The sequence below is a fragment of the Telopea speciosissima genome, chromosome 7 (genome assembly GCF_018873765.1).
Source record: "Telopea speciosissima isolate NSW1024214 ecotype Mountain lineage chromosome 7, Tspe_v1, whole genome shotgun sequence".
In the NCBI taxonomy this organism is placed as follows: domain Eukaryota; kingdom Viridiplantae; phylum Streptophyta; class Magnoliopsida; order Proteales; family Proteaceae; genus Telopea; species Telopea speciosissima.
The window spans coordinates 9,544,377-9,563,147 of NC_057922.1; the positions used below are offsets into that span (position 1 = coordinate 9,544,377).

An 18,771-nucleotide genomic window follows, 5' to 3' on the forward strand; every position below is an offset into this window, starting at 1 on the left:
ATCTCCTATCGAGGGCCATATGCCACTAGGGGTTGGTGTCCGAGCACAAGGAAGGGCGGTAGGGGGTGTTTGTGTGTGTGTGTGTGTTAGGGTTGGGGGGGGGGGGGCGCATTACAGAATGTAAACATCTGATGTGGGGGGGGGGGGGCTCTCCCTGGACTTAAGCCAGCACTGTACTGCACTAGCAGCCACCACCACGGCCAAGAGGCGTTTCCCATAATACACTACGCAAGGTATTTTGACCTCGCATGATTAGCCAAGTTATGTGTTAGTTAACATACTTGCTATCTTTCTTAATTATACAAACTTCCACAAAAATAATTTTAAAGAGTTTCCATGGCCATTGCTGATTTTTGTGCTCCATCCAACCTACTAAAACCTGGCAATCAGTCCAAATGTTTACGCGTTTGGCTCCAATGACCGTGCTTTTTGCAACTCTTGGAACAACCCCCTTGTTTTGGCGTCCTGTGCACTCTCAGTACCCCTTTTCCCCCTCTGTTGTAACCCTTGTGGCATTGTGTTGTATTCTCTCCATGGGATGCATGCTAATACACATGAAGGTATTTAATTGAATTAGACTTTGAAATTTGACACATGACCAATTTGGACCATTCTAAAGATATCAGCAACTAGAATTACTATTCGCTCTGGCAAATACGAAGCATCTATTCCCTTGGAGGAGATTTCTTTGGAAAAAAAAAATCCTCTCCAATTCCCTAAAAGTGCAGTGTGGTGCAGTTTGGGGTTGAGAGCTTGACGCCTGACAACACGATAACCATCGGTGCCAAGCTTGAGAAGAAAAAAAAAAAATGACTCAATCGACCTTGGACTGTTGGATGTCGCGCCTGCCAGGTGTCGACCTCTCAACCCCGAACTGCACCACACTCGGCAATCAAGGAATTAAAAAGGATTTTAATCCGATTCCTTGTCGAACTGAGAATCTTTTTGAATGGCAGACTAGTTATCTTATTAAGAACATCATCTCAATTGTAGATGCTTTCTTGTCCTGCTTGATTACTTATTAAGAAGGCAGGTTGATGATTGTTTTTCATATTTTTAAATATCTTGGGCTCTCTTTGTAAGCTTCTTGCTTGTTTTGTTAATGAGATTTCTTTGTACCAAAACATTTGGTCAGCAACCTAAGAAGGTGAGGAGGAAACAGTAGGATTAATAATCAGTTTAGCTAAACAACAGTACAAATATTAGTTGTTAACTTGACAATATGATTAAACCAATTACCAATTGATAAGGTTGTAGTGTATAATCAGTTCATTCCCAACAAATATTAGTAGATTTAGCCAACTAAAAGAAACAACACATAAGTAATCTTATTAAAAATATCCTAATCATGTTAACATGCCCACAATTTCTAAAATATGAAAGATGAAACTAAACAATTAATCATGAAAAAGTTAATTTTACAAATGGGATATAAAAGATGAAAAGCTTACTTTAGAACCTAATCCATTACATATACTAGAATGAGAATAAACCAAATCCACTATAAGACCAACCCCTTTTCAATTCCTCTAAACGAAAATGAGACAAGAGAAAGGAGTACAAAGGCAAAGACTACATGCAAGAGAAAAGTAAAACAATATTAGAATGTAAAATGCATCAAATTATCTAATCAGGATATAATTAATTAACTAATAAACCAAAAAATAAAATAAAATAAGGGGAAAAAAAAGCACAATATATAGTGACAAGAAGAAGAAATAATAAGTACCAAGAAAAGGCGGAAGTTCCGCCCCTAAGATGCGATTGCACGCTCTCATTGGCTACTGTATGTGCGTGGCTTCTACGCTCCTTCACAAAGAATGCTTTCCCTTAAAAAATATATGAGACTACCCAAAAGTGTGGAGAAAAGGTGCATGTGAGCGTATAACACCTTGTCTGATCCATTTTTGTAGCTTGTATTGGATTTAGCCTCAATCAGGGGAATCTGTGGTATCTTTCTTAAAAAGGAAAATTGTATTGTAATCTTTGGGAGGATGAAAAATTTGTCTTTCTTTTAGTGACTCTTCATTTTTCAACACAAATCAAGGATGAGAATTTCATTATTAATGCCTTAGGTCATAGTATCAAAAACCTAATATTTGAAAATGAAAATTTGCTTAAGTTTAGTACAACAAAACCTTAATTACATTTTTGGTACAACCCTTTTAAAAAGAAACTTTGATTCCACAAATAGAGGATGATGGCAATCTTTGTTCCAATTCTATATAAGTGGTTCTTCAGGAGAATTAAGGATCCTTTCCACCCCAAAGTTCATAGCTTAACTTCCTCATTATTATTCACTCTGGTAGTGGAATATCTGCAAGGTCCTCCCTCAAAACAACATTATTGAACCCAAAGACACCATCAGTACCATTGAATCCTTTCTCCATTTGGATTTGAAGATTATTATCTAGCTTGGCTACATCTATGAATGTCACTGCTTTATCTTTCCTGAATGTTAAGTAGAAAAGGGCTAAAACATATATGGCCATGAGAGGGAACACAATAATCCCAATAAATACAGTAGCAACTTTTGGTAGATTGTTATGGACAAGCCATTGCCCAAAGGCTGTAGTCAAGTAGTAGATGTTAATGCCAATGATGCCCAATCCCAAAATCCAAGAGATCACTATAATCTGCAAGCATAACCAAAACATACAAATGGTTACTTAGATTAGATGTTTGTGTAGAGAGACAAGTTTGAGCTGAAACTAGTTGGAAACACCCAAAAAAACTTAAAAAGAGGCATAACTCACATAGATAGAGTTCTTGTGTGGCCCCATCTTGCTGGTGCTGCTACTGAACTTGAGCAGAGGAATGAGAGCAAATGGAAGCTCAAATGATAGTATCATCTGGAAAAACCGTCGCAAATCGATTAAAGAAATTAGATAAGTAACTTAACTTTAAGAAAAATAATAAGGGAGCTTAATTACGAACCGAAGAAATGATGATTAGTCGGCCTGCCCCGGCAGAGCCACCAATGATGGAAACAATTAAGCTAGGTGTAATTGCAATCGTTCGCGTCATCAAGTTCCTCATCCATTTCTTCATCTTAATGTCCAAGAACCCCTAATTGGTTCAAAAGTTCATTCTAATTCAGATTATGGACATGACTAATTGAGTAAGAAATGACAATAATAATTATAGTTCATTACCTGCATGACAAATTGTCCAGCATAAGTACCTGTAATGGTGGAACTCTGTCCAGAAGCTAGTAATGCAATGGCATAAATTGTGGAACTTGATTTCCCCAACACATTCTGCAAATAATTAAGTGAAAAATTTGTTAAAAAATGATGTTTTATTAAGTACATGATTAACACTCTTATGTCACATCTCTATGATCTCTGACCTTAAGAAGGAAAGAAGCAGAGTTAAGTGTGAGATTATTGCATTGATCAAGATTCTCTTGGGATAGATTGTTTGCAAAACAGACAGTTCCTGATACTGAAACCACTGCAACATTGATAAGAAATGCCACAAATAATGCAAACCCGCTCTCTATCAAGAAGAATCGACATGCATCCTGTAAATTCGAGGAACCATTATACATCATGTAGAAAAGAATGGAAATCGCAAACAACAATCACACAATGCACACAAGAATTTACATTGATGCCGCGAACAGATGGAGGTATCTTCCTTGATAGTACTAGAGCAGAGTGGAGAAAGAGATTGTGCCTGCTCAGCTCAGCATGAAAGGAAATATATATGTAGTTTACCACAAAACATTAAATTTAAAGAAAGAGAATGAATATGATGAACAATGGGAATATTCTTACGGCATCACAAGGGCTCCCAATAGTGCAATGGAATCAGCAATAGCTCCTTGGCCATTAAGCTTTGGAATGAACATTCCCTCTAAAACCTTTGAAGTAGGTGGTTGTACATAACTCAATTCTCCAAAATAACAGGCAGCCATCACAAATACAAGTATTGCAATCAACATTTCCAGCTTCCGAACCTAGCAAATTAATGACAATGGAAATAAGGTATAAAAAAGTGTAAACAGTTGTTCGATGTCTTAAACAGCATTCACGCACACCAAATAAGATTTGATCAAGTTTGAAAAAGGTATTCTTTTAACTATTTGGGTTTAATGAATTTTAATTTTCTACTAATCAAAATCCATGTATCAAGCAAATAAATAGGCTAGAAAATAAATTCTTCCTTATGGTTTTGGAACCTTTTAATATGAAAGATGTGCATTTGAGCTTTTATTGCCATGTGTAGAAAATAAATTTAAAAAAAAGGGGAAAGACTCAGTCTTGGGCGAACAGACCGCTGCATCCCTGGACCTTTCTAGGGGGTGTGTCTGGCGCAAGAACACGCCCACACACAACACCGGTTAGCATTCTTTCTCCCATATATCTAACAGTTGAAAACATAGCTAGGTTTCAAGGTTCAAAGTAGATTGCTAGCGACTATAGGCATAGGTTTTCCTTCTACAAACAAAAACCTATTTTTAATTATTTAACTATGTACATAGATGGTAGCTAAAAATCTATTTTACCTTTAGAAAATAAAAAAATTGTATATTTCTTTTCATTTACTTACTAACAAAAACTTCCACCAATGCTCCGTAGCATAAACTCTTTTTTACTGATCCACTTTACTCAAGTTCACTTAAGCCGTAAAACCAAAGTTAATGCATTATATTTTTCTAAAAGAAATAATTTTAAAAGATTTTTTTCATTTATCATGATGTGACCTTATGATTGGACTTGTGAACACGTGAATTTTTTGTTGACTCTCTCCCTTTATTGTGTAAACACCCTTCTCCGATCCAATTCAAGTGTACTAAGTTTAATTTCAAATTAATGCACGAAGCATTAATTTTAACCATAAGCAATATTAATTACATGATCGACCAACCATCTATTAAACATTTCACTTTAAATCATCAGAAATCCAAAATTTGACCAAGAATCAAGTATGATGTGGACATTATTTCCACATAATTTGTACTCCAACTAGACTCTTATGCAGTAGACAAAAACAACTTTGTTTTAAATGCATTAGGTTGAAGCGAGTACCAATAATGTTGAAATTCTATCCTTTATAGAGGACTAGAGGTAGTGATTAATAAGAATGCGAAAAAGATTGCTACACTACCCTTGTACAGTTTCTCATATAATAAATAGTGGGGTCAACATTGACATTCTTTCTCCTGACCATGTGGCCTCCATATATTTTCTAACCCCTTATTGGTGTAGCGCGCATGTAGATTCCTTCTTGCACTCCACTTGTAGGAAACCCTGCCCAAGACTATAGTAAAAAGAAGTGCATTTGAGTGTCTCTCTCTCACATAATGAGATGTGGGGTTCACACTAACTCTCTCTCTCTCTTGCTGACTCCATGTGGATGCATGATACCATTCTCTGCACTACCATAGTGTGGCGTGTAGATTCCTCCCCATGCACATTAGCATACAGAATCCAATATCATGTAGAGGGTTGGATCGGGGGAGGTTCTGAATTGAGTGGGATTTTTTATTATACCAAAATTAATAAAAAAAGAAAAGAAAAGAAGAAATATTAATAATTCCTATTCATTAAAAATAGATAAAATACCAATAACTAACCCATTAAATGGGTATCACTCATCACTAATGCTTGTTATATCATCTAAAAACATGGTAGCTGGTAATGGTCTAAGTGGATTTATATGAATAAACAAACAGCAAATGGGAATATAATTTTATTTTTAATTAATAATAAAAACATGGAAGTTCAGACAAGGTCACCTTATAATAAAAAGGTAAAAGAGTAATTAAGAAATAATAATAAAATTACCCCATATCTCTGTAGACCAAGTAGGAGGAGAGTGCTTAAACCAGTTAAGAGAACTCCAGTCCATACTGGAATGTGGAGTAATATGTTGAGTGCAAAGGCTGTTCCAATTACTGTAACCATAAAATGAAGTAATTAAACCCACTTTAATTAATTAATTAGTCTTCTTCTATCTCTTGTACAAAAATTTCTATGAGTTTTTAGATAATAAAGAAGAGGAGAAGAGAAGAGAAGAGAAGAGAAAGAAAACCTTCAGGAATATCAGCAGCAATAACAGCAATCTCTGCTAATAACCAAAGACAATATTTCACAAACTTTGGATATTCTAGCTTACATAGCTCTGCCAAATGTTTACCTGCATTCATTAATACCCATTTAAGAGAAGGGATAACAAGATTAATTAATTAATTAATAAGAGTAACTAGTAAGTGGAGACGGACTGAGAGATCATACCAGTTGCTACACCAAGATTGGCAGCAAGGGATTGGATTATTAGAGCAAACACCAACCCAATAAGGATTACCCATAATAGCTGATAGTGTTTAAAATTAAAAGAGAGAATTGTTAGTAAAGTAAAGTAAAGTTTCTTTATTGCATTTAGAGCTAAAAACTTGTGATTTTGTAGAAGATTAATTACCTCATATCTATGATTAGCTCCAGCTTGAAGATCAGTTTCCACTGCAATTAAGTATGATAACAAATCTAATTAATTACATAATTAGGAAGAGCAAATACGAGAGAGAGAGAGATTACGTACAATTGCCCGGGTCGAGATAAGCCAAGGAAACAAGGAAACCAGGACCAACAAAGGCAAGAAACTTTCTCCAGCCAGGTTGCTATTCATCAAAGTAAGTAAGATACAGTTTAATTTATTAAGAAATGTTGCCTGAAAATAGGGAACAAAAGGAAAGAGAAGAAAGGGTGTTTAAGGGTACGTAGAGAGAGACCTTACCTTGTAAGAAGAAGGATCATCAAGTTGTTCATGGAAATGCTTGTTGTGATCATTAGTAGGCAATGAAGATTGTGGGGTCGTTTCCTCCTCCACATGGGTTATACGGTTGCTTTCTCTTTCCGATGATGGACCCTCCTTAATGATCCCTTGCTGCTGGTCCATGTCTATCTTTCGCTCTTTTCTCTGGGATAGATCTTTTTGCTTTTTCTCACTCTCTCTCCCTCTCATTGTACTCTTTTTTGGGATTTCCCGACTCTATTTATAGATAAATAAATTGACTTGAACTTTACCTTCGATATTGCCATTAAGAGAAAACAAAAATTATTATAAACAACACTCTATACATGATTCGACGATGAAAGAAACACCCACCTGGCATCTAAGAATCATAATTATCAATCTCTCACTACCTCTTTACCTCGGATAGGTTTAACTGGTATGTACCTTGTATGATACTTTATTGATATCATATTAGTACTTTAATATAGGTAATTAATCTCTATTTGGTACGCATTATTGATATATATTTGTTTTCTTAATGTCCACAATGGCTTAAGAATAAGAGATAAATAATATTATTATTTCTACCCCCTTCCCCCACACCCCAAAAAAAAAAAAAAAAAGACCAGAGAATATGATATTGTTATGTGAAACACATCACAAAGCTTTGGGACGTCCCTAAAGATTTCTCTATACATAAATATGATGTTGGGTACCAAGTGGTTGGATTGTGACATCAAAGTTTCCATTAGGCTACCAGATTATGTTGTACGTGGGTGTGGGTTAATTCCTCGTGAGGTATTGTCTGGGTTGCTCCATCGTGATTTTGTGATTGTGGGTTCGAATTAAAAAATAGTTTTTTTTGTGAAGGAGGGGAAAGGCTACGTATATTATGACCCTCACCAAACCCTAAAATGATAAGATTCTCATGCACTAAATACACTCTTTTAAACCGTCACACCATCTCCGTTTTGTCAGTCTAGTAAAACTTGTTGTAAATACTCCCAAAAAAAAAAAATGTATGCTGTTGAGAAGCCCAAAGTAGCCAAGCTTTGGTTAATTATCTTTAGATTTATCTTTTGTTTTCTAAGGAACCAAACAACAAATAGAGAGGTTGCAGAAGAGTAATTAAGTTCGAAGGGAGTGATCAGATTCGGTTCAATAGTGGAACCCTCGTTTGTAGCCCTAGAAATTAAGTCCAGATTCCCCTAGATACTCTCAAACCTGAATAAAAGTCTAACTTCTCGTTCATTTAAGTCATGTGTACTTTCTCATCAATTTCAAAAGTATTTAATGGGTTTGAGTTTTTTTTTGGGAATAGGGAGTTACATATATATTTTGTATAGGGGGGGGGGGGGGGAATCGAACTAGGAGGGGATAAGGTATCAGTCAGGCGACTCGAACTCGAGACCTCCTGGTGAGCAAGAACATGAAGTGTACCACGGCTCACCAATTGAGCTAGGCAATTGTTGGTAATGGGTTTGAGTTTCCCTTCACTCACGGTGAAGAGGACTAGTTTCCACCAATGGTGGCAACTATGAAGATAATCTAGACATGAAGGAAAAACAGTAACATTACTATGCGTGGTGATACCCAGGCTAGCACTCCATGACCTACCACGTAAATAGCACTATTATAAATCATGTAAAGATAAATGTCACTAAGGATAGTGATGTTTAAAAGAAAAAAAATAAGCTTTTATATTGTTTTTTAATAATATTTAAGGGAGAATGTTTCATGTCTGGGATGTAGCCATCGCTATAATACCCCCCTCTTTCTATCTTTCTCTCCTTCCTCACGAAATGACGTGTCTACTCGCCATTGGTTGAACTGATAGGTGGCATCCATTGTCTCTCACAGCCTTCACTTTATCGAATGGGGACAAAGAAAGGGTGTGTATGATACCATTTCTTCTCCCTACTAATGAAGCGACAAAACACTGAAGCACCGACAGTGTATATAAAAAGCTGTGCACAAAAACTCGCCCCCTCTACAGTAACGGTGTTGTTAGTCTGTTGTTAGTTATTGGTGTGAAAGGACTATTTTACCCTTGTATTAAAACATTAGAATGAAATTTATAATACTACCCTTCCTTCATCTTCAACATTGGTCAAGGGTAGTTTAGGGATTTTAATTTATTTAACTGACTGACATCATCACTTAACATCATAAAACTAATTGTAGGGACTAATTTATCATATTGGGGTCTAAACAAGGGGGTGATTTGAGTTTTTGCAAAAATCGAAAGGTGATCTGAGTTTCGTTTGAAAATTAGGAGGTGACGTGTAATTTACCCTAATTACCCTTGGAGAAGAAACTTGGCAAATTGACATGATTGTGGCTTCAACTCCAATTAGGGTCCCATGGCACAAAAACTAAAGTTTTGCATCGTCATTGATAGAGCTCTACATTTGGATTAAGTGGATTGGAATTTTATATTAATTTGCATCAAACAATGTTTATTATTTCTATTAATTACAATTAAAAAATGATTTGGAAAAGGTAGTTATTAGCTGACGTCATTATGTCTACTTCCATGACCATTAATTTACAAAACCCATTTTTATAGATATCTCCACTGTTAAAAAAAGATTAATAGCTGGAGGTGGATTAAACAAAGGTAATACTTGATTAATTATTTTGTTTATTTTGATAATGGCTTATGTATTAGTATATATGGGTAACCATATCGTAACGTGTCACTCTCTCGCATGTATAAATGGAGAGATTAAAATAAAATGAGTCAACGAGTAAACTTATAATGGAGTTACTCATGTGGCGTCCACATGCAATTAGAGAAAACTCGTGTGCGGCTTGAAAGAAGCACGTGGCCCACACACAGAGCTTAAGAGAAACACGTGATCAACATTGACAAGTGGACGGTTGGAGATCACAATTTATTATTTGAAAATAATTTGCTGACCAAGCTTCGGTTAGATTAGATGGTCATATAGTATTATGTAAACATCTCAGTTAATAATAATAATAATAATTCAATTGATGGTGTTTTTTTTTTTTTTTTTTTTAATGAAATTGATGGTGTCTTTCCCTTCCTCATTTCAAGATAATCTTGTTATGGATGTTCAATGTAGACCGAGGTTTCGTGTGTTTAATTCTGTGACCTTGGCTTTTTAGTGTTTTTAGTTTCCTGTTGTAGGCATTGCCGTAGGTGGGGAATTATCCTTGATTTTTTGTAGTTGTGTCTGAATCCTTGCCAGTTTTATGTGTATCTCTTCTTCTTCTTCTTTCTTTTATTTTTATTTTTATTATTATTATTATTATTATTATTATTATTTTGATCAATACAAATGACCCTTTAGCTAAAAAAATAAAATTTCACTTCTGAAAAAGTATAATTAGTAAATGGGTTTTCTTCTCCATCATTATGGCTATTGAAGTAACGTTTCACTATTTGCCACATGGCAGTAAATAGATTAGTCCTTGTGATAGAGGACCCCACATATATCTCAATGGTACAATTTTCGCTTAAAATGAATAAAGGAAGTAGCTAAAATTACAAAATATGTCATTTTGTATTTTATATTCATCTCCATTTGATGACAGTTTAGTAATTTTACTAAAACTTTGAAGCATAGCTTGAACAACTTACCTTGCTTACTTTGCACTAAAATTTGGGCATTGAGATGTATGTGGGGTCTTATATCACATGAACTAATTACTTATGTACTGCTAAGGGTGTCAATTGGGACGGTTCCCGATATTCGAGACGGATCCACACTAGTACCGGTATCAAAGGTGCCAATCCCAGTACCGTCCCATTTAGTAAACAGGACCAAACCTAAGTCCCAGTCCCAATTATTAACGGGACGGGATGGTACCGGTTCCTAAACAGTTCTAGACTCAGTAAAAAAAGGAGAAGAACTTTAATGGTTCCAAGATGATTCCATTATTAGAAAGCAACTTAGAATACGAACTTAAGATGAATTTCATGGTTTTACTTCTTCAAACTCCCTAAGATCACATGAAATTTCTCAAAACGACGTCTAAGAATTAATGAGGACGATATAAATAAGCTCATGTATGGTTTCAATGCCATTACGAAACAAGTTTAGAGAAATGGAACTAAAGGTCCATTGGCTAAAATCTCCAAAGAGAAAATACACTAAGATACATCAAACTACTGCCATATACCTTCCATACAATAAGATGAAATATACCTTTTAAAAGGGTACTAATAGTTTCGGTACCTAACCGGTATTTTGGTACTGGTACCATTGGGAATCCCGTCCCATTTATTATTCGGTACCAAAATCAGATCCCAATACCGTTTCATTTATTTAATGGGACAGTCCGGTACCGGGTTTTAGCGGGACGGTTCCCGGTTCTGATCCCAAATTGACACCCTTCTATACTACCAAGTGTAAAATAGTGAAGTGTTACACTTCACTAGGCATAGTGACACCTAGAAGCTGAGAAGCACCCCTATAGTATTTTTTTTTTATTTGCCAAGCATAAATGTTTTACAATACAAAGCACCGCAATGTGAAGTATAAGGAGAAGGTTACGGAGGTTGGGGTGATGGTATTGTGAACTAGCTAGTTTCCTAATGAATTGATGTACTAGATATAAGGGGGCTGAATTCCCCTGACAAACAAGAAGCCATGAAAAAAGTGATCAAAGAATTGAAAGGGAAAATATGCATTTAGATTGAGACTGAGGTGAAGGATGTTAATGGTTTGTTTTGTCATGCTACCAACTCCAACTACATGACACCAAATATTTGAACAGAGACCTTCGAGTCTATCTATCTACAAAATTTCTATCTACCTAACTCTCATGTGATAGAACTAGGTAATTGTGCCAAGTTTCTATTGAAACGTCACGTCTTTTTTCTTTTTTTTTTTTTGCTTCCCCTTTCTTGCCGCATTGTGGTTCTTGTTGCATGATGGCTGCACTATTCTCGGTGATGGTCAAAAATCATGCATCTCCTGATGGCACATATATGGGAAAATGATTGCTACATTGTCTTTGTATAGATTCTTTTATACTTTCCTCACATAATAAACAATGGAGCTGGGACCCATATTGGCATTTCTCTCTCCTACGCTGACTATGTAGGCCCATATATGCCCCCATATAAATGATACCATTTCCAACCCTTCATTGATTATAATGTGCAAATTCCTTGTTACACTGCCCTTATATGGAAATTGTATGAGTATAAATATGTAGCATTGCTTTATGATATATACTTTTTTTTCATAATAAAACAAGAAGCCTAGTTAAATGTATCAAATGGGTTATATTTGATATACTGGCAATGAACTGCCTGATTCACCATGTTACAATAAACAAGTACTTAAACTGTATAGAACTGTTTGTTAAATCCTGATGACACAGCTATTTTAGTAAAGAAATACTCATCCAAACACCCCCAACAAAATAAAAACAAAAATAAATACACAAAAACTTGATAAACTATTCTGGTAGTGGGTTATCTGCAAGGTCTAATTATTCTGGTAGTGGGACATCTGCAAGGTCCTCCCTGTAAGGAGCATCATTAACCTCAGAGACACCATCAGTTTTATTGAACCCTTTCTCCATTTCGATTTGAGCATTAGAATCTAGCTTTGGTGTGTCTATAAATGTCACTTTTGAATCCTTTCGGAAAGTTAAGTAGAGAATAGCAACAACATAGAGGACCATGAAAGGAACCACAATGATCCCAATGAATACATTTGCAACCTTGGGTAGACTGTTGTGGATCAACCAAACAAAGAAGGCTGTGCACAAGAAATAGATATTGATTCCAACCATACCTGCTCCTAGGATCCATGAGATCACCATGATCTGCAAGCAATTTATATATAATAGAATTAACAAATTAGATGATTCATGTAGTAATAATTTTAATGAAATAGAAATCTATAAGAAATGGTACTCACATAAATAGAGTTTTTATGTGGTCCCATCTTGCTGGTGCTGCTGCTAAACTTGAGAAGTGGAATCATAGCAAATGGAAGCTCAAAGGATAATATCATCTGTAGTATCCAAACTAAATGGTTTAGCAAAAGAGTCTTGTTACATGTAATGGTTGTTAATTAGGACTATTCATCATATCATGACTTTGCTACATGGTAGACATTGGGTCGTGAGTCCATCTGATAGAGGACCCGGCCGAACCCATAGATCACTAGTTAAGACTTCAAGACAATTCATATCATGACATGATAGACATTGGGTCGTGGGTCCATCTGATAGAAGACTGTTTGGGTTCCTCTATCAGGGCTATTCATATCATGACTTTGCTACATGGTAGACATTGGGTTGTGGGTTCATCTGATAGAGGTCCCCAAACCCATAGATTACTGGTTAGACTTCAGGACTGTTCATATCATGACTTTGCTACATGGTAGACATTGGGTTGTGGGTTCATCTAATAGAGGACCCCAAACCCGTAAATCATTGGTTAGACTTTAGGACTGTTCATATTATGACTTTGCTACATGGTAGACATTGGATCATGGGTCCATCTGATAAAGGACTGTTCATATCATGACTTTGCTACATGGTAGACATTGGGTCGTAGGTCCATGTGATAGAGAACTCCCAACCCATAAATCATTGAATAGACATGCTTAAAAAGACAGAATGGATTACGAACCGATGCAACGATAATTAGTTGGCCAGCCCCAGAAGGGCCCAAAATGATGGAGACAATAAGGCTAGGTGTAATTGCAACGCATCGGGTCAGCAAGTTTCGAATCCATTTCTTCATCTTGAGGTCCAAGAATCCCTGTTCAGTTTTGGAGGAAAAGCTTAAGTTTAATTAGATTAAGAATGAAATTAGTAAACTTAAATCAAACATTGCACACAAAACAAATATAACTTCATAGATCACAACCTGCATGATAAATTGCCCGGCATAAGTACCGGTTATGCTGGAGCTTTGTCCAGAAGCTAGCAATGCAACAGCATAAATAATGGAACTTGACTTTCCCAATACATTCTGAGAAGAAAAAAAAATCATTAAAATGTAGTTTAGATTGATTCAATTGTAGTCATTTATATCATACAAGAATAGTATGTCAAAAATGATTCTTGTTAGAATTGGTCCAATGTGCCCAAAATCCCCATAGAATCAGTTTAAGTTGTAGAAGTGATTCACACCTGGAGAAGGAAAGAAGCTGAATTAAGAGTAAGGTTGCTACAACGCTCAGCATTCTGTGGGGTGATGTCAGTAGCATTACAAACAGTTCCTACCACAGCTACCATCGAGAGATTGATTAGAAATGCTACTAAAAGTGCAAATCCACTCTCTATCATGAAGAATCTACAAGCATCCTGTAATTTCAAAGAGTCCACAATCAGTTAGTTATACACAAATAAGATTAAGGTGTGTCAACCGGTTGGTCCTGATGGCCCCACCCTCAAATTTTTGAATCCTACATTGTGATTGACCCGTTTAAGTATTCGGTCCTCATAAGCTAGGCATGTTCCCATTTATAAACAGTCGGTTGGATACTAATCACTATACTGACTTAAATGGTCTGCTGAGCCATTCATATCTGAACGGGTCTTAAATGGGCTATTAAGTAAATGCTTCAATTTTCAAAATTTTGTATTACAAAGATAATAATCAAGGTATAGAGCTTAATGGTGTACGAATCCAACATTTGAGTAATGCAAAAGGACTTATCGATGAAAAAGGTTTAGATTGACCATCAAATTCATCTACAATAATAGTGACGGCTTAATTGGACTCTTAGGCGGTCAGTCCTGGTCGGCGACCGTCAGGCTAGACCCTCGTACCTGTACAGGGAACAACCAAATATTATTTGGTCTGGGCTTGAGTCCAGCATATTTATAATCGGCCTGGGCCAGTCTCTTTTATTCCGATCGAGCTAACCGGTGCGGGCCTAGAATTGACACCCTCCCCCAACTCCCCTCCCTCCCACAAAAAAAAAAAAAAAAAAAAAAAAAAAAAAAAAAAAGAGAACTTACTTGGACGCCACGAGCAGATGCAGGTATCTTCCTTGAGAGGACTAAAGCGGAGTGGAGAAAAAGATTGTGCCTGTTGAGCATGGAAAGAAAATTTATTAACTTCTTAAATCAAAATCTGTTGTGAGACCTGGCTTACCTACATTTCTTCCAACAAGAAACTTTGCACTTGTTTTTCCCCACACTCACTCTACAGCACAACTTAGAACCCCATGGATATTGGTTCCTACCACACCTTTGAAACTTTCCATCAAACATATGGTGAGTGTGTTGCAGAGTGAGTACAGCCGAAAAATATGTGCAAAAATTCCCGAATTGGGGCCAGTTCTTATAACTTTGGAATAAATCACAAGGGTATATTATATATATTAGGAAGGAAATGATCCATACGGCATGATAAGGGCTCCCAGTAAGGCAATGGCATCGGCAGTGGTGCTTTGGCCACTAAGCTTGGGAATGAACAATCCCTGTAGCACCTCTGATGCTGGAGGCTTTGCATGAGCTAATTCCCCAAAATAACAAGCGGCAACCACGAATATCAGGATTGAAATTAACATTTCTAGCTTCCGGATCTGACCCAATAAAAGGAGCAAAAATTAGAATCAAATGATATAAGGGTCTAGTAATCACACTCTCATTAAAATGTTTGTAAACTCATATTTTAAATGTTTATATATAATCTAACATATTATGTGAGTTCTCTATATATTTTTTTTCTTCTTTTATACCATAATAATATTAGTAGGGCTAGCAACTCATTGGACCAACCCTAGTAGGTGGTAAGAGATGGATCCAGCCCAGGCTGAAGCCCAATAATTGGGCCTGAAATTGAATTGCAAATTTGGTCTAACCAAAGCTTGGAACTTTTTCACTGGGCTATCGCTGCCAGCCTTTTGTTCGAAACCGGACTACCTGGAGCAAACATGTCATAGTTACCCTAACATGTTTTAGGGAAAAGGTTCTTTGAGCTGCCAAGAGAGATTAACTAGCACCATCTCCCTCTATCTCTCACCTCCTCACATAAAATTATCTCACTAACCTCCTATGTGTGAAGCCATTCCGCCGCATCTCATTGGTGAGCTTTTATGCTGCCTGCTCAGAGAACCCTCTTCCCCATGTTTTAATACTTGAATGCATTAAATTTTTGAAGAGTATCTACACATCATCAGCATGTAATGGAATCTCATGACCAACCAATGAAGGCACGGGAGGATATGTGCATGATATGTCAAGAAGGGATTCACATGTCAGAAAGGAGAGAGAGAGAGAGAGAGAGAGAGAATATCAAGAGGAGAGAAAATGTGAGAGGGTCATACACAGTGGCAGTATGTGTAACCTTTTTCCATTATTAACTTCTGCTTTTCTTTTACATTTTTAGGGCAAGAGTTGGGCACGCCACTCGCTTTCCACATACTAGTGGCATGTATCAATGGGGAACGGGATGGGTTGGGTAAGGACATCATTTCACTCATGAGCGGTGGGGAGAGAGACAGAGACATGGTTGCCCCATATTTTTATTTTGGGAGACAATTTTCTAAGGAAGAGGCGTACAAGAGCGCACAAATGACATGCGACAAAAAAGTACTAGCATACCCCGCCTGGCAGCTCAGAGATACTTAAACCCTTCTGTTTATTTTTATTTATTGAGAGGAGGATCTCTGTCAGGCTGCGTGGCCCCTACTTCCAATCCATTGTTTTCGGAGGCCACCACATTAACTTTACATAAGAACGTCAGAATTATTAATCATGATTCATGGCGTATAGTTAAGATAATGACCATTAATTAACTATTACCAATGCTGAATCATTATACTCAGCTACCAACATAAGCAAAGGACAAATATCATTATATATTTTTGTTAAGTTAAATAAGATAAGTAAAAACATGCAAGAACTGAGAAGGTCACTTTGTCACCCTCAAAACAAACTTTTTCTAGTCTGAAAGGAGAACTTTGTGTGATATTTAAGTCACTTTAAACAAATACTATAACACAATAAGTAACAAACAGTTCTGAGAATTAATTAATTAATTACCCCATATCTCTGTAGACCCAGAAGTATTAGAGTGCTACAACCAGTGAAGATAACTCCACCCCATACTGGAATTACTGGAATTAGTATATTTATAGCAAAAGCTGTCCCTACCACTGTAACAAATAAGCCAAGAAAGGGAAAAAAAAAAATATGAAAATCATGTTAGATCTTCTCTTCTCTTCTCTTCTTGCATGTATCATTCATGCAATTAAACAAAGAAACAAAAAAAAAAAAAAGATGAATAAATTATAATATTGGAGAAAATTAAAAGACCTTCTGGAATATCTGCTGCAATAACAGAAAGTTCTGATAGTAACCATAAGCAGTACTTAATAGACTTTGGATATTCTGCACGACATAGCTCAGCCAAGTGCTTCCCTACAAGACCATAAAAGATCAGAAAATTAAAGTAGTAAAAAAGAAAGAGTTTTAAAATATTGGGTTTGTGAAGCTGTGATTGATATAGAATCATACCTGTAGTGACTCCAAGTTTTGCTGCAAGGGATTGTATTATGAAAGCAAAGATCAACCCAATGAAGACAACCCATAGCAGCTGATGATGATAGTGTTGGAAAGGAGAGAGAATGAGTCTTCTGGCAAAAACAGCCAAATATAGTTTGGAGGTTGAAACGAGTATAATCTATGAGTTACCTCATATTTATGTTGAGATCCAGCTTGCAGATCCGTTTCCACTGTAAAATAATAGTTTAGTACAAAAGGGAATGAAAAAAATAAGTGAAATTATAACCATTCTAGAGAGAGAGAGAGAGAGAGAGAGATCTTACTATTGCCTGGATCAAGATAAGCCATGGAGACTAGAAAACCAGGGCCTAGGTATCCCAAAAACTTTCTCCACCCTTCTTTCTATAGCTCAAAAAAAAAAACACATTAGATTGTAATTCATATAACAAACTTTAAGGAGATTTGACTTGAAATGGTAAAAAAAAAAGGAGTGTTCAGTGCACAAGGCTCCCTCTACTGCATGGTCTGGGAGGGGGGCAAATGTACGCAGCCTTAAACCCCTGCTTTGCGAGTTTGGTTCCTCTGCACGTATATGTGAGAGGCAACCACATATATGTCCTGTTTTTGCCATTTACAAGGGAGTAGGAGTATTTATGAAAACAAAAGGGACATGTGGTTGCCTCTGAGATGTCGTACGTGTAGATGATCCATTCTCCTGTTTCACAAGAGAGGTTGTTTCCAAGTTTTGAACCCGCAACCAATAGATTGTAATAACGCAACTTAACCGATGCGGCAAGGCATGCCCACTTGACTAAAACTGGAACAGTGGAAGAGGGGGGGGAAAAAAAAAAACCTGATGATGAGGATCTTTTTCAGGGAAGTATTTGTTGTCTTTGGTAACAAGTGAGGGTGGGCTGTCCTCCATATGGACTATGCGGTTGCTTCCTCTTCCCAATGATGAAGGATCCCTTCCCATCTGTTGCTGTTGTTGCTGCTGCTGATGCTTCTCCATCTCCATCTATCTCTCTCTCCTTCTAGGCTCTCCAAGTAGCTATTTCCACTACTACGCTATATAAACTTTCAATCTAATTAAGATCTTTCTTTCTAGGATCTGAAGTGGATAACTCCTCTAGTCTATCTACTTATCAATCTAACATGACATGAGTTATCTATCTCATTCAATTCTCTTCTCTATTTATAGATAGAAACAGAGAAAGGAGCAGTGTGAAGCATACCAACACACAGTCACCACCTATTGAAACATCAATTACTGACTCATGAAAAAAAATCAAATCATCCTTCTCAATTCGTCACTTATAATAATGCTGACACTCAGACCAGGTTAAATTTTCAGTTCTTATACTTAATTAAAAATGTTAACATTAATTAACATATATCCCTTAACAATGCCAACCCAATTAAACGTGTGATCGACTTTATACGTCAAAGTTTTTGTTAACCTCTCTAAGCATATATTTTCATAATATAAATTCAAATATCTAATCCTGTATTTGAATATTTAATTGGATGTGATTACAGGGCTACTTATATTTCTATATCTACTAGTTA

The 18,771-nt window shown here is 36.4% G+C and overlaps 2 protein-coding genes across 4 annotated transcripts; both read right to left on the minus strand.

Moving 5' to 3' along the window:
- Positions 1-2,103: 2,103 nt before the first annotated feature.
- Positions 2,104-6,906, minus strand: LOC122668189 (metal transporter Nramp5-like). The gene is made up of 13 exons (XM_043864783.1): positions 6,745-6,906; positions 6,550-6,628; positions 6,430-6,470; positions 6,246-6,324; positions 6,043-6,147; positions 5,796-5,905; positions 3,783-3,964; positions 3,612-3,681; positions 3,353-3,526; positions 3,156-3,260; positions 2,938-3,069; positions 2,757-2,852; positions 2,104-2,636 (listed from the first exon to the last, which is right to left on the minus strand). The coding sequence occupies exons 1-13, from the start codon at positions 6,904-6,906 to the stop codon at positions 2,298-2,300; spliced, it is 1,674 nt and encodes a 557-aa protein (XP_043720718.1). The 3' UTR covers positions 2,104-2,297.
- Positions 6,907-12,216: 5,310 nt separating this feature from the next.
- LOC122667012 (metal transporter Nramp5-like) lies at positions 12,217-18,249 on the minus strand. Of its 3 annotated transcripts, none has more exons than XM_043863157.1 (13): positions 18,056-18,249; positions 17,526-17,604; positions 17,392-17,432; positions 17,215-17,293; positions 17,014-17,118; positions 16,741-16,853; positions 15,097-15,278; positions 14,710-14,779; positions 13,876-14,049; positions 13,610-13,714; positions 13,370-13,501; positions 12,651-12,746; positions 12,217-12,555 (listed from the first exon to the last, which is right to left on the minus strand). In XM_043863157.1, the coding sequence occupies exons 1-13, from the start codon at positions 18,218-18,220 to the stop codon at positions 12,217-12,219; spliced, it is 1,680 nt and encodes a 559-aa protein (XP_043719092.1). In that variant the 5' UTR covers positions 18,221-18,249. The 3 variants fall into 3 exon arrangements, with proteins under 3 accessions (XP_043719092.1, XP_043719093.1, XP_043719094.1); XM_043863158.1 differs by having other exon boundaries at positions 12,220-12,460; XM_043863159.1 differs by having other exon boundaries at positions 12,335-12,488.
- Positions 18,250-18,771: the final 522 nt, after the last annotated feature.

Coding starts and splice junctions, on each gene's coding strand:
- LOC122668189 (XM_043864783.1), bottom strand. CDS start 6,906: ATGGACCAGCAGCAAGGGATCATTAAGGAGGGTCCATCATCGGAAAGA. Junction 3,682..3,782: donor TTGGGAGCCCTTGTGATGCC/GTAAGAATATTC, acceptor TGAGCTGAGCAG/GCACAATCTCTTTCTCCACT. Junction 3,070..3,155: donor CTGGACAATTTGTCATGCAG/GTAATGAACTAT, acceptor TGAACCAATTAG/GGGTTCTTGGACATTAAGAT.
- LOC122667012 (XM_043863157.1), bottom strand. CDS start 18,220: ATGGAGATGGAGAAGCATCAGCAGCAGCAACAACAGCAACAGATGGGA. Junction 17,294..17,391: donor GATCTCAACATAAATATGAG/GTAACTCATAGA, acceptor TATCATCATCAG/CTGCTATGGGTTGTCTTCAT. Junction 12,556..12,650: donor CACATAAAAACTCTATTTAT/GTGAGTACCATT, acceptor AATTGCTTGCAG/ATCATGGTGATCTCATGGAT.